Source organism: Hyaena hyaena, unplaced genomic scaffold (genome assembly GCF_003009895.1).
Source record: "Hyaena hyaena isolate Hyena2069 unplaced genomic scaffold, ASM300989v1 scaffold_369, whole genome shotgun sequence".
Lineage (NCBI taxonomy): Eukaryota > Metazoa > Chordata > Mammalia > Carnivora > Hyaenidae > Hyaena > Hyaena hyaena.
Genome location: NW_024081000.1, coordinates 1587341 through 1603214, shown reverse-complemented (window position 1 = coordinate 1603214; position 15874 = coordinate 1587341). Strand labels below are relative to the sequence as shown.

Below are 15874 nucleotides of genomic sequence, written 5' to 3'. Positions count from 1 at the left end.
ATTATGTGGTTATTTTGGCTGAACATGCAAATATGTAAAAACAACAACAAAAAACACTATTACTGTCTTGACCAAAAGCAGTCTAGACCAGGGGTCAGCAAGGTACAGCCCCTGAGCCAAACTCAGTTGCTCCCCTTTTTGGTAACTAAAGTTTGGCAGGAAACCAGCTATTTCTATTCACTTCTCTTCAGCAGCTTTTATGCTACAGAGTTGAGTAGTTGTGGCCTGAAAAAGCCAAAAATCTTCACTCTCTGGCCCTGCATAGAGAAAGTTTTCTGACCTGTGGCCTAGAGCAGTGGTTCTCAAACCTTTCTGCACATTAGAACCATCTGGGAACTTTTAAAAAACCATCATAAAAACTTTTATGATGTCCAGGCCCATGCCCCAGAGTAATTAAACCAGAATCTCTTAAGATGAGACCTAGACATCAATATTTTTTTTTTATTGAGAGCCAGTCTGAGAGCCGGTGGTCTGTGGCACAGGGCTGCAGAACATAACTGATGCATGTGCCCCAAGCACAGAACTTATAAGCCACACATAGAAGCAACCCCCCAGCGGAGAAATGGAAGAACACGCAGCTGGGTGACCCAGGTGACTAGTAGTTCTCACAAGATAGAGCTTTATCCTTCCACTTCATCTAGCCCTCAGAGAACCAACCAACAGGGAGAGGGGAGAGAGAGAGGGCGAAAGAGACCTTAGAAGAGTAGTTCGACTGGATCTCCGGATGGTCTGCTCTGCCACCACCGTAGGAATGCTGCCTGCAAAAATGTGCGGGATGGGATAGTAGTGGGGAGGGAGGTATGGATTCTAGAATTATGAAAATACAAGGAAGAGAATCTAGAAACAAAATAAGGATATGGGGAAGAAAGGGAAAAGAGTTTAAGTAGGTTTACAGTGAGGGAAACAAATACAGATTAAATGGACTCTGGATAAATGAATACGATATAAAGGCATCAAGGATTTCAGGAAAGCAAAAGGAAGACAGAGAAGGGTATGTCGATGCCTGTATCCTCATATACTTCCCCTATCTAAATTGATGATGTAATGAAAAATGGGCTTTAGGGACTATTTGAACATTCAGAAGGTCAAAAGAGAGGTAGTGGAAGCTTCTTTGAAAGATCTTACAACACAGTATTAATTCTCCTCCGAAATGATTGACTTTTGGTTTTGTGTTTCTTCCCAAAGGATGTGGTCAATTAACACAAATTCCTCCCTTCTCCCTCTTACTCTCAAGGTGGTGCTGACTTGGCTCACTGAGTGTTTCCAAGCCTCCAAAGAAATGCTTTTCTGGCATAGGCTCAATTTCTTCTCTTCTCTTGTAAGGCTTTTGGGCCATTTTCATTCTGAACACATCACAAAGACTCAACCTCAGTTGGTCTCCTTTCTCCTGAAATCACAGGTTTCGCCTTCCCACTTGTTAACTGCTTCGGTCATGTCCGCACCTGCATCATTGGCTGTGGCTAAACTGTTTTGGCCTGAGACAGAAACACCTAAAATAACCCTCCAGAATGCCATGAAAATGGAAAGTGGGTAAGTGGGACATATTCATCTACTTTATACAAGCTGGGGAGTTGGCGGGGGGGAGAGGGTCCAAATTCAAAATACAGCTAAAAGTTGATCATCGGATAGCACAGTGAATTATGGTATTAGAGTGAATTTAATTTCGCAGTGACTATTAGACTTCACTAGACTTCCAAAAAAATCTCTTTTCAATACTTGAAAAACTTCCCAAATATTTGATGTCAATACATTTTCTTAATTGTTCAATGTAGATATTTCATTTTAAATATATATGTTTAGTGAGCCTTGACTTAAGACCATTAGGAAGACACGGGACAACCATTTCTGGAAGTTTCTTATACAATAGGGAGAATGAAGACGTGGTATAGGTATCTTTAACCCCTCTTCAATTCATTCTCTTTTGCCTTTTGTGAAAGAAAGAAAAAAGGGTGAAAAAGACAAAGTGATTTAGGATAGTCAAAAGAATTTAATTAAATAATAGAAGCCATCAATGAACATGTTGCTGAGATTCATTCCTTGTCTGTGTGTAGGGATAGTCATGACCATGAGTGAAAAACAAATTGTCAAAGAATACATGTATGGAATATGTGTGATTCCACTTCTAAAGGTAGCCAATATGTAAATCTACACAACATATTATTTAGGCATAAAATCATGTAGGAAAAATAAAAAGAAGGGGAATGATGAGTAACTTCTAGGGAACCAGGGACTTCGGAGATTAAAGAGAAGAGGATGAGATTAAGGAAGAAGGGGTGATGTTCCATTTCTTAAATGAGGTGATAGATATTCAGGCCTTCCTTGAATTCTTAGTTCTTATACTGTGAAGATTTTATAAATGTTTTCTGTTAGCTACCTTAATATAATTTTTAAAGCCTATAATATTTTTATCTTTTTGCAAAATGTTAACTATAAATACCCCCATTAACAGAGTAGTATAACAGTTAGACACCCATATACCCATCACCTACATTCAGGATTTAAAAATGCCATCATGATTTCATGGCATTTAGGAGAGTATTTTGACCGAGGCATGAGCCTGAGAGTTTGTCTCTCCAAACAAATGAGCTCTGATTGTGCCATTTCTACACCTGTGATGTCCATCCACTGACAACACCTGGGTAATTCTGGAATTGCTGTTTTTTATAAAGTGATTCAAGGAACCTTCTAGAAGCCGCAACACAGGGAGCATCTTCATCCATCTCCCTGGTGGCAAACATAGCTGTGAACTTGATTGCCTTCCTGGCCCTGTTGTCTTTTATGAATGCAGCCCTATCCTGGTTTGGAAACATGTTTGACTACCCACAGCTGAGTTTTGAGGTATAATTCTATCATGTCTCTCCTCCATTTTGTTTCTGCCTATCTTTGTCTAAAAATAAAATAGGTTTGTGAATAGCCTTCCCTAACAACCTATAGTATACTCTTAAATAATGCACACACTTATCATGTATCTGCTATCCCCTTCCTTCCCCCAAAATAGAGCCATTCTCTCCTGACCTCATGCCAGGAATCCAGGCTACCAATACCAACCTTGACTCCTAATGGATGGAGATAGGTCAGACAATGTGAAGGGATTTCAGTGCTTAAAGGAGACACAAGGTGGGGATGGGGGGTAGAAAAAGATCTTATCACAAGCATGAGGCAGAAGAACCAGAAGCAAATCACCATTCTAATAAAATATCTATTTTTGGGTTTTGTAGATAATATGCTCCTACATCTTCATGCCCTTTTCCTTCATGATGGGAGTGGACTGGCAAGACAGCTTTATGGTTGCCAAACTCATAGGCTATAAGACATTTTTCAATGAATTTGTGGCTTATGAGCACCTCTCAAAATTGATCAATTTAAGAAAAGAGGCTGGGCCCAAGTTTGTGAATGGTGTGCAGCAATATATGTCGGTGAGTAAATACTTTGATTTCTTAATATACCTCTTCATTACATACACTTCTCAAGCAGTCATTGGTGCCTCTGTGTATCAGGACAGGTCCTTAGGGATACATCAGAGGACAAAAAAGACCAAAAATCCCTGATCTAATGGGCTCATAGTGAACATAGCATCTCATAATCTTCAATGATGTTGAACTAATGTGTGTGTGTGTGTGTGTGTGTGTGTGTGTGTGTGTGTGTGTGTGTAGAGAAACACAGCTAACTCTTACTATTGTGATCATTTACATTTGAGAGCTGTAGATCCATAGAGTCATATGAACTGGGACTGGAATCAATCAATCAACAAATATATGCCATATACCTTCTATCTGCATGCAGCTCTGTACTAAGGGAACAAGTACTAAGGCCTCTGCCCTCATGGGCTGATAGTCATATCATCTTGAAGGTCTCTTCCTTCCAGCTTTTGAAATTCTATGAACTCTGAGAAACAGCCCAAATGTAAGACAGTACCTGGACATCTTAAAGAAATAGTGAGACACAAGTGGATGGGGGAAAAGGAAATCTTGGGGAGCAGTCTGAACTTTAGAGATAAGCATCTTGTAATGGTGTCAGGACTTCAGGCTCTAAGGACACGGTCATGTCCACTTGGCCTTGGAAGAGCTAAGGGAACTCAGGTAAACCAATTACTTAGGTCATATTTTATAGCCACATTTCCAACATTTACTTTCCTGAGGAACAGAATTGTCACACACATGGAAAGTCTTAGGGAAATGGTGGATGTTTCTGATCACCGCCATTACTCATGGAAACAAGCCACTTGTGGAGCGCCTGGGTGGCTCAGTCGGATGTTGAGCGTCTGACTTTGGCTCAGGTCAGGATCTCACAGTTTGTGGGTTTGAGTCCCACAACGGGCTCTGTGCTAACAGCTCAGAGCCTGGAGCCTATTTTGGGTTCTGTGTCTCCCTCTCTCTCTGCCCCTCCCCTGCTCACACTCTTTTTTTTTTTTAAATATTTTTATTTATTTCTAGGAGAGAGAGAGAGACAGCGTGAGCAGGGGAGGGTTAGAGAGAGAGGGAGATACAGACTCTGAAATAGGCTCCAGGCTCTGAGCTGGCAGTCAGCACAGAGCCCAACACGGGGCTTGAACCCACGAACCGTGAGATCATGACCTAAGCGAAAGTCGGATGCTTAACCGACTAAGCTGCCCATGTGCCCCAACCCTGCTCACACTCTTATCTCTCAAAAATAAATAAACATTAAAAAAATAATAAAATAAAAAGAAACAAGCCACTTGTCATTAATGTTCGAGGCACGTATTCAGCTTTAAAAGGAAAGGGGAGGAAAAGCATGTTGCCCAAGTCTACCTGAAATGGCCTACCACCAAACAACACTACCATCTCTCCCAGCAAAGGAGACCAAACATGCAAATTTACTCCCACATACTACACAAATGTAACAGCCTGGTCCCAAGGAGTACTGATTGGTATGTTATGATCTGGGACATTTAACCTGCACATCTGTTAACAGTGGCTCCGTAGCTCTCCTGTTTCTCTAATGTCTGTTCTTTAACTGGCCGTGCAGTGCAGCTTGGCGGAATGTCTTCATTGTTTGGATGCTGCCACAAACCAGTTTCCTTCCCTGCCAAAAGTAAACAATAGGCTAAATGAAGTGAATTGCTTTCCATCCCCAATTGCCAGTTGCCAGGAGAAAGTAGTTTTGTTCATGAGCTAAGCAAGCTCACCATCCCAGCATGCCAGTTATTAAGAGAACAGAGACACCACATTAAGGCTGATTTTGGTTGTGGGTGAACCCCACCAGAGGCCAACCCACAGAAGAGATCCGGAGACAGGAACCCAATAGCTTCTGCTACTGTCAAGTCATAATGGCAAGAACATTTTGTTTTCTCCTATTTCTTATTTCCAGTCGACAAAACAGGGATGAGTCCCTGTGGTTTTTGTTTACCAACCAACAAGTGGTGGGGCTGTCAGAGCATCTCCTGGAAAAGGCACCACATGACTGAAGCATAAGATCTGGGTCTCTGAGGCAAAACCCAGTGTGGTCCAGGTCAGAATGTGTATGTAATGCGTCATCCATAGAGTGAGCTCTTCCTTACCTCGTTGTCTTTTCTTTCCTAGAATAAAAGTAATACTTTGCATGTTTGTTTGTTTACACTTAACTTATACATACCATCATACAGAATTCAAAAGGCACAAAAAGGTGAGAGAGAAAGTAAGTCACCCCCTATATCTCTGCCACTCAGCTCTTCTCCCTGAAACCATATAACGCTCATTGTTCTTAAACTTCACCCAGAATAGCCTATCTTGGATCCCTTTCCCCATCAGTGTCTGTGAAATAGTATTCTATGGTATGAACACACCATTATTTAATTTAACCAGTCCCTTGTTGATGGACACTGTTATCAATTTTCTGCCATTGGAAGTAATGCAATGACTGTCCTTGTACATATGGCATCTCTGCTCATGCACAAGGAGAAGTGTATGATGCATCATTACTTTCCAAGGGCAGCTCTTTCCATCATGTAATCTTGCACATTTATGGGGAAAGGCAAAGTGGAATCATTTCAGGCCCCTTTTCATCTTATTTGAAAGCCCTACATGACCACATCTGTGTATCCCCTTCCCACAAATCCCCAAAAAGAGGAAAGCAGAATCTCAAGCACTTTGTGCCATCTCCCTCCCCACAGTCTCTTAATAAGTCTGCCTGTTTTTGAAGCCCATTGAACCAAATGAAAAGCACTAGAGAGAGCAGGGAATGACGATGAGCTTTTCCAGAAACAGCAGACTGCTCAAATACTTGAAATATTTTTTTTCCTGCCTGCAATATGCACTCTGATTGAAAATTTCAACAAAGGCATTCTCAGAAACCACGAAAGAGAAGAGCGTCCTTATAATCAACAAAAAATGTACCATGACCACTTGAGTCTTGAATATAAGCTTTAGAAACTCGAGTTCGTTGTGGGGGATAAAAAGGCACCACTACTTTTCAATGTAGCATTTTCCTGGTCTGTTTTTTTTTTTAAACAAAATCATAGATTTTTCAGGATTTTGGAAAAGAAAATTATTGCCCCAATTGTGTGGGTGCCTTTGCCAGATTGGGTGAGCTTCTGGTCCACTGAATCTTCTTGAGCGTCCTGTGGTCACAGTCCCTCAACCTGAGAAAGAATGATCTGTCCTGAGCAGCACCTCCTGGCTGTCAGAGCAGAGCCAGAGGGTTATGTTCACGCTTCTACAAATTCACCTTCCATCTTCCTACTGCCCTGTGAAAGGACTCATTCATTCTTCTACTTCTAAATGGGCACCTAATATTCCTATGGGATGGTTAGAGCTGAGGACCAAAGAAAGGCAAGCACACTACCACAGCCAGAATGAAAGGAACTCCTAAGATATCTGTGAGTTTTCTTTTTATTAATACAACTCCTTTTCACAGAAGTATAATTCACATACCAAAAAAAGGCCCTTCTTTGGTGTATATACAAGTTTTGACCAGTGTAAACACAACCACAGTGAAATACAGAACATTGCTATCACACCTAGAAATTGTCTCTCCTGGTCAGTTGCAGTCAACAATACCTCCACCCACCCCATCATTCCCATACAGCCTGACCCTTCTTTCACTCTCAATTACTTTTGCTTATAAAATTTTATACAAATGGACTAGCTTTGTGTTGTTGCACACATCCATTATTTTCTTTCCTGCTGCAGAGTAGTATTCTATCTTATGGATATCCATAATTTATTGATCCATTTGTCTGTTGAAGGACATTTGTGTTGCTTCCAGCTTGAAGCTGCTATGAATACAGCAGCCATAAACACTCACGTACAATCTTCTTGTGGACATATGTTTTTATTTCTCCTGGGAAAGTTCCAAAAAGTGTTACTGCTGGGTCATACAAGCTATGCCTATTAACTTGATAAGAAACTGCCGGTATGTTTGTGTTTTATAAATAGGCTGTTGTCCGTTTACATTCCCACCAACAATGCACAAGAATTCCAATTGTTCCACATCCCCATCAACACTTCGATTTGTCCAATTTTTTAAGCCATTTTAGTGGATGTGTAGTGGTATCTTATTGTTTTGATTTGCATTTCCCTGGTAACTAATGATGTCAAACATCTTCTCGTGCTTTTGGCCTTTTACATGTCTTTTGCCTAAACTGTTTTTTTTATTGGGTGCTTATCTTCTCATTAAATTATAACAGCTTGGGGTACCTGGGTGGCTCAGCTGGTTGAATGTCTGACTCTTGATCTTGGCTCAGGTTCATGAGTTCAAATCCCACATTGGACTCTGTGCTGCCAGTGCAGAGCCTACTTGGAATTCTCTCTCCCTCTCTCTCTTCCCCTATCCCACTCATGCTCTCTCTCTCTCTCTCTCTCAAAATAAATAAATAAATAACAACAGCTCTTTATACATTCTAAATAAGTCCTTTGTCAAACAAACCAATGTGAGTATTTTCTGGGACCAATTTTATATCTTCAGTAGCTAGTGCTGTGCCTGGCACATTATAGCAGGTGGCCAGGTCATATTGAATATTAGAAGTTATCATCAGGGACACCTGGATGGCTCAGTCAGTTAAGATTCTGACTTCGGCTCCGGTCATGATCTTAACGGTTCATGAGCTTGAGCCCTGCAACTGTGCTGATGGTGCAGAGCCTGCTTGGAATCCTCTCTCTCTCCCTTTCTCTGCCCCTTCTGTGCTCTCTTGACCTTTCTCTCAAACTAAATAAACAAACTTAAAAAAAATTATCATTGGACAGAAGTAGAATTTGTACAGGCCAGACTACCAATTCCAACTCCTTTGTAGAGAGTCTCCAAATTCACACAGCCCCTTTTCCTCTCTCAAACTTCAAGGGGCAATGGAAAAAAAGAGTCTACCAACCAACAGGTGTCTGACATCATACACTGTATATTTATTCATCAATATTGATTCCATAGTCAGAAAAGGATGCCTGGTTAGGATGTCAGATTTACTAAGCAGGGTCATACCATGTGTACACATCTATATGTTTATGCTTATTTACAGATTCGTTCTGAGACAATTGCCACTTATGCTCTCTGTGGCTTTGCTAATTTTGGTTCCCTAGGAATAGTGATCGGCGGACTCAGTAAGTAAAAAGAATATTCTTCAACAATATATGTAACATAAACATACTTTCAATCTCCATCTTGCTTTTTATCATTATTTGTGTCAGGGGAATAAAGGCCCTGGGACAGGAGTAAATCCTTTGGGGTCTACTTGTTAAACCCTGCTCTGCAGTATACTTTTCCCATGTATATCCAAGCTAAGCTTGGGAAGAATCTGTCCCTGCTTCTCCACCCAGGGATGACACATAGGTTCCACTCTGCATGCCAATTCCAGTAGATTTCTAATGGCCACCTGGAGAAGGATTCTGAGGCCCAATGGAAGTGGGAAACTGCTGTGATTAATTAGTGATGTCTGCATAGAAGTAGATGGTGACAATGAGTTGCAGATATTTGGGTCTTTCCTTGAAACCCATTGGCCTTGCGTGCTTTCCATACACTGTGGTGAAACTTAGGATAAAACTTAGGACTTGTTTCTTCTGTAGAAAATGGAAGACTCTGGGGTGCCTGGGTAGCTTAGTTTGTTGAGTATCCAACTCTTGCTTTTGGCTCAGGTCATGATGTCATGGTTTGAGTTCAAGGCCCGTGTAGGGCTTGTGCACTGACAGCCCAGAGCCTAGTTGGGATTCTTTCTCTCCCTCTCTCTCTCTCTGCACCCTCTTTCCTCTCTCCCTCTTTCTCTCTCTCAAAAATAAATAAACTTAAAAAAAAATGGAACCCTCTGGGCCTTCTGGTGTGAACAAGTTTCTTCCCTTCCTCCCATGCCAGAGAACTTCTCTAGACATGCAGCTCATCATTATGCTCTTGAATCTTGATTTTCCCAGCTAATTTGGAAAAAAAGGAAAAGTCCCTGACCTGACATGCCCAGCCCCACAACAGTTCTCAGAGGCTGGGAATTTGGAATTCTAATCAACGATCTCAACATTAATCTCCTCTTTCCATGTTCGCCAGCATCCATGGCTCCTTGCAGAAAACGCGATATCGCCTCGGGGGCAGTGAGAGCTCTGATTGCCGGGACCGTTGCTTGCTTCATGACAGCCTGCATTGCAGGTACCACCTGCTATCCTCTGTGTCCTATCTCCCCAAACCCACAGAATGGCAGCTTCTGGCGGGGGGTGGGGGGGAGTGAGGGGGCTCCAACCCAAATGTGCAGCATATGCCACTGCAGAAAGCTTCGAGGCAGAGCTGCTGTTGAGCATATTGTCAAGTGAAATGTGCAGAGCATGGTGGAAAAGCTAAGAACAGAAGGAAGGCTCAGCAACGTTAATTAATAAAATAGATGGCACTTTTTCACTTCCAGGGATACTCTCCAGCACCCCTGTAGACATCAACTGCCATCTCATATTGGAGAATGCCTTCAACTCCGGTTCACCTGCAAACACAACCGAGGTGGTATCTTGTTGTCAAAGCTTATTGAACAGGTAGTGTATTCTTGATTATAATGTCTGCATATCCATTATTCATAGACACATTAGGCCTAAAGATGCAATCCACTTCTTTTTATAATGTGATAACTCTGTTTAAAAATGAGAACGTGTGTAGCAATTCTAACCCACCTTTCATTTTGACTTCTCTCAGCTAAGACTGAGAGCTATAATATTAGCTAGTGCTGTGCAAGCATTTCTTATACCCCTAGCTTTGGGATAGGCACTTTGTATGAATTTTCTCTCTGAAACCTTGAAACCACAGCATATGCTAGGAACTATTGCTCTTTTTAGTGTTTGATAAAATCAGGCCTGGAGAAGACTATACCACTTTCCCAAGTAAAATGAATGTAAGCACAATCAAGATATAAAATTTAGGTCTATTGGCCCGCAGAGCCTATGCCCTTAACTAGTAGTTTACTGGTACTGCCTCTCTTTCAAGGGGATCGAGCAGTGCAGGCCGTCCTGACGACATGGTGATAGTGATGGTGTTGGGCTACAGTGCATGACGGCCCACCAGTGACCCATACTGGCCACTCCCACCCTCTATAGTTTCTTTCTGCAAAACAAGTATCCCTACCCTATCTGCCCTTCTTAAGGTTCAGGTGTTTTATGAGGATTGATTCTTTGTTTATTCTGGAAGAACTAGGGGGAGTCCTAGAGACCAAATAGGGTTTGAGAGTCAAGAATGAATTCTCTAGTGCTTCTGGTCCTTAATCCACCCTAACCTGAATATGAGGGAAGAAATCATCTTCCTGCCCTATGCTGTTTCATGTGTCATCTCCTGCTCATCTACTGCATCTGTCCTCGAAACTCAACTATTTTATTCTATTTCCCACCAGCACTATTGTCAATGGTCCTGGTGACATCATCCCAGGAGGAAACCACAGCTTGACTTCTCTAAGGGGTTGCTGCATGTTGCTGAGCCCACCAACACTGAACTGCAGTTGGATCCCTAATGCATTTTGAGTTCAGCTACTTCTCCAACAGAACTCTAGGTACAGATGCTGATTTTTCTACTTAGAGGAGGAAAAGAAAAACTGTTCTTCGCGGATTGATATACCCATCATGGAATCGGCTTTAGTTGGAAAGAAGAAAAACAGGAGTGAACACTGCAGCTCTCCAGCACCATCCTCCTCTCATACCTACCCTCCCTTCCCCACACCCTTCCCCACTGAGTGGAACCACCATGATGTCTCAAGAGGAGCTGTTGGCTCCAGTCCCAGAGATGTTTTCTGACCCTAGAATTTTATGATCGCTTTACCAGAATACATGTATAAACGATGGCTCACAACAATGAGACTACAGTTCAGCCACACCCAGAGGGGCTCACTTCTCAAACATCTCAGGGAAGGTCACTGCATTCGCCTGGACCTTGACTCTCACATGGAGAATTGTTTACCACCCACTCATTGCCTGCCCTAAGAAGTCCTACAGAAATCAAGAGTCCTCCAGGAGAAGATTTAGACCATTCTGAAACCAGGTTTTAAATCCTGTGTGCTTAGAGGGTTAGACCAGTCTGCTTACCCCCTAACTATGCTGTAATAACAAATAAGCCAAATCCCATGGTGACTTACAAATTTATCTTTCCCCTCACACCATATGCTTCTGGGGGGTCAATTTTGGCTGGATTTCATTTCCAGGACCCAGGCTAAAGGAGCAGCCACTATGTGGGGTATGTTGGGACAGGGGAGGAAAGGTGGCCTTTAAATTTTCTGCTAGGAAGGAGCCTTCACTTCCATTACTTGAAGTTAATCATATGACAAGCACCATGTCAATGGTTACAGGTGAATTATCCCATCCTAGGGAGATATAGTAAGTATTTTCAAGAAACAACATGATATACTACATGGATGTATGATATCCATGTCTCTCTTCAATGTGTCAACATGTTATAGGGTGTAACTGAAAGCCTACTCATGCATAAATTTGGTTATGTTCCTGGTGACAACACTGGAAAATGGCACTACTTTTCACTCAGAAGGTCAGTTAAGGACCATTTGAGGAAGAAGAATACTTCCTGGTTGAGATCTGAAACCCTTCCACCGATACTTCCATTGACCAGAAAAGCATCAGCATCTAAGTTGCTTACTGGGTATCAGAGAAGAACCTTCATGGTTTCTGAGATTTGATGTGTGTCAGAAGAAGGATCCAGAGACCATGGCAGGGTGCTCTTTAATGGAATGCTCATTGTCAATTCTCTTAATAGCTCAAAGACCACATTGTGTGAGAAAACACAAATACCAATGACAGCCAAAAGCTGATTCATGAGAAAGAAAAACTACAGAAAGAATTTGGGAATACCTGAAGTAATTTATTTTATTTATGCTTTCTTTCTTGTTCATGCACAATTTTTTGAAACATATATGTAAATAGTTGGGTTGTGTGTGTGTGTGTGTGTGTGTGTGTGGCAGTAGTAGTGAAGGATGAAATTAAATACCCAAAGGATTCTTAAAATTTTTAATGTTTATTTGTTTTGAGAGAGAGAGAGAAAAAGGTGAGAGAGGGTTGGCAGAAGGAGAGGGAGACACAGAATCTGAAGCCGGCTCCAGGCTCTTAGCTGTCAGCACAGAGCCCAATACAGGGCCTCAAACCACAAACCACGAGTTCATGACCTCAGGCAAAGTCAGACACTAAACTGACTGAGCCACCCAGGTGCCCTGAAAGGATTCTTTACCTCATGTAAAGAATTTGTATTGATCATTTGTATCAACTTTTTCTTGGAACTCATGTGCCCTTTCAAAATTTAGACTTTATTTTAGGAAGCCATATTTACATGTCTTTTCCCTCTGTTCTCTGTGTTCTTTGTGTCAACCTTCATGAAAGCCCATGATGTAGTATGTAGTAAGTTTTCTTCTTTTTTCAATTGCACAGCATAATATCCATTTGTAATAAAGAGTGGCAAACACACACAGACCTTTCTTCAAACACACGTAAGAGTGTGGAGGAGTTGTTGCTTCTTAACAGCTGGAATGAGTCTACTATGTATCACTTTCAACTTCTTTTCACTTATCAGTATACCTTGGACATTCCTACCAAGTCATTATATATAGTTCTATCTCTAGCCTTCCCTTCCCACGTGTGTGTGTGTGTGTGTGTGTGTGTGTGTGTAAATGGGATAATATATATACTGGGAGAGGGAGGGAGTTAAATACCTTATTTTCTTTCTCCTTCCCTCCTCTTCCCTGTCTCTGGCCTACCACATATGGGTAACCCCGGTTAGATAACCTAACATATAGCTTTCTGTACTTTCTTTTCATGTTCAGGTCATATTTTATAAACATATCTATCACTGAAGATTTTACCATACTGGATGGAATTCCTCACATTGTTCTACAGTTTACTTTTCTGCTATAACAATATTTTGTGAATATTCAAGTCCACTGGCAAAATATTAATTATTTTTTATAAAGGCTTCATAATATTTAATGATATATTATGTATCTGTATTAACCATTCCTCTCAGGACAAGCATCCACTTTTGGGGGTTTGGTTTGGTTTTGGGGCTACTTTGAATAGTACCTGCCCACTTACTTCACATACTAGTGGTTTTCTTCTATATGGTAGTGCTATCTGATAGAAATACAATGGAAATCACGTATGACTTAAAATTTTCTAGTCGCCACTTTAAAAATGTACAAAGAAACTGGTAAAATTAATTTTAATAATGTATTTGACCCAATATACCCATGATACTATCATTTTAATGAATTATTTTATATTCTTTTTATTGAACTAAGCCTTTAAAATCTAGTATATATATACTATATATATACTATATATACTGTATATAAAATCTAGTATATATATATTCTATATATAAAATCTAGTATATATATATACTATATATAAAATCTAGTGTATATATATATACTATATATAAAATCTAGTGTATATATATATACTATATATAAAATCTAGTATATATATATACTTAAAGCATATACTAAGACACTATACTTTCATTGGCAATACTTGATCTGTATTTGGATTTCATAAAATTTACAGTTGAAAAGGAAATGCATACACTCAAATTGTTCTAAACACACTTAAAAGCTTTCCAATAACTGAAATGAGTATCAGTTTTGAAAGTAAAGTTTTAGTTCGTCAGTTCCACATATGAAATAGTTCCACAATTCAATTATTAGTAGCTACCATATTGGACAGTGCAATTCTCTAAGGTGGTTTTCTAGGTGCTCTGAAGTGCACGTATATATTTGGTATTAATGTATGTTGTCAGATTGCTTCTTGGAGAAATATGTTGTCTTGATTTTTATCTGCTTTGTGATATAATCTTTCCAATGTGTTTTATTCACCTACTTCTGTATATATGTGTGATATTTCTTTTCAGATGTGACATATTCACATAAATCCCATGCTGATTTCTCGGTTAATACTTTCCACCCTTGAATTGAGGAGGGCATATTATTCCTGAGTCATATGAGAAAGAATAGGAAGGGTATGGACCAGACAAATGAGCTGGTGACCATTTTGGACTTGTTGCGTCCAGAAACATTATGAATCCCCTGTATGTGTTCAATGGCTTGGGACTGGTTGTTAATTTCCCTCCTCCCAGTGAAACCACTTCATGGAATTTTTGGTACATAGTGATGTCTCCACTCTTCTTTTTTTTTTTAATATATATTTTTAAATATTTTTATTTATTTCTAGGAGAGAGAGAGACAGCGTGAGCAGGGGAGGGTCAGAGAGAGGGAGATACAGACTCTGAAATAGGCTCCAGGCTCTGAGCTGGCAGTCAGCAAAGAGCCCGATGTGGGGCTCGAACCCACGAACCGCGAGATCATGACCTAAGCGAAAGTCGGACGCTTAACCGACTAAGCCACCCAGGCGCCCCAATGTCTCCACTCTTCTTTAGCAAACATAAAAACTAGAGAGCTGTTTATTCCCACTGGTTTGTCCTACACTGAACTACCCATAATCCTCTAAGATAGCAAAGGCCGGGCATCTGTGTGCTTCCTATACATGCATTCAGTTGTCTGAGATCACTGAATGCTGACAGCATGTTGCTGTGAACCTCTGCACCCCAAGCTTCTTTTAAGACAAGGCTGTGACATCTATTTTGAAGAATTCTACACTCTATCTAGTCTGCCTATGAGAGTTTGAACTCCCCAGACTTTTCTGTGTCTATCTTCACACCAATACAATTTTCACTAATCTGGAAGCACTTTTTTTCCAACTGTTTTTATTTATATTTGAGAGAGAGATAGAGACAGAGTGTGAGTGGGGGAGGAGTAGAGAGAGAAGGAGACACAGAATCTGAAGGAAGCTCCAGGCCCTGAGCTGTCAGCACAGAGCCCAGTGCGGGTGGGACGCGAACCCATGAGCAGTGAGATCATGACCTGAGCCGAAGTCGGACGCTTAACCGACTGAGCCACCCAGGCGCCCCTGAAAGCCCTTTTTAAAACACAGTATTACAGGTCCAGATATGAGGATTTCCTAATTTTAATGAAAATGAAAGTTTGCTTTTCTGCTGCTTATTCTCGTTTTCCATTGGTTTGCATAAAGAGAGGGGGCCAGAAATGGCATTTCTCTCACCAATCCAGAGAGATTGTTTGGTTATAAACAAATTCTCTGACCCTGAAGAGGCCATACAGTTCCAGCAAAGAATAGATTGTAGTCATGGGGTATGGAGAATTTTCTTTGATTTTTTTTTTTTTTTATTCCATTGGTAAAATCAGCACATCTGAGCAGTGAAGTCTGAGTGAGAAGGTCTCTGTAACTACCCAGATTACTAACATGCATTCTTTTTGCAAATGCTCCCAACTCATTGCTTTAATATTTCTGTGGTTTAATTAGGCTGGTGGGCCACTGTGAAGGGCTTAAGGTGTATACTTGCCCAGTGAGGCCGACTTCCAATTACAGAACAATTCCCAAATCAGTCCTGCTTGTAAAGAAGGTATTGAAGGACACAGTGAGCCAGGAAG

The 15874-nt window shown here is 40.9% G+C and overlaps 1 protein-coding gene across 1 annotated transcript in view; it reads left to right on the top strand.

Moving 5' to 3' along the window:
* The window catches only part of SLC28A3 (solute carrier family 28 member 3), a 49399-nt gene extending 38179 nt beyond the window's left edge, over nt 1-11220 (top strand). Inside the window, exons 12-18 of the mRNA XM_039250398.1 lie at nt 1400-1530; nt 2670-2838; nt 3219-3416; nt 8447-8528; nt 9457-9555; nt 9806-9926; nt 10772-11220. Coding sequence (XP_039106329.1) covers nt 1400-1530; nt 2670-2838; nt 3219-3416; nt 8447-8528; nt 9457-9555; nt 9806-9926; nt 10772-10898 — 927 coding nt within the window. The 3' untranslated portion in view covers nt 10899-11220. The remainder of the gene's footprint in view (nt 1-1399; nt 1531-2669; nt 2839-3218; nt 3417-8446; nt 8529-9456; nt 9556-9805; nt 9927-10771) is intronic.
* The last annotated feature ends 4654 nt before the right edge of the window (nt 11221-15874 follow it).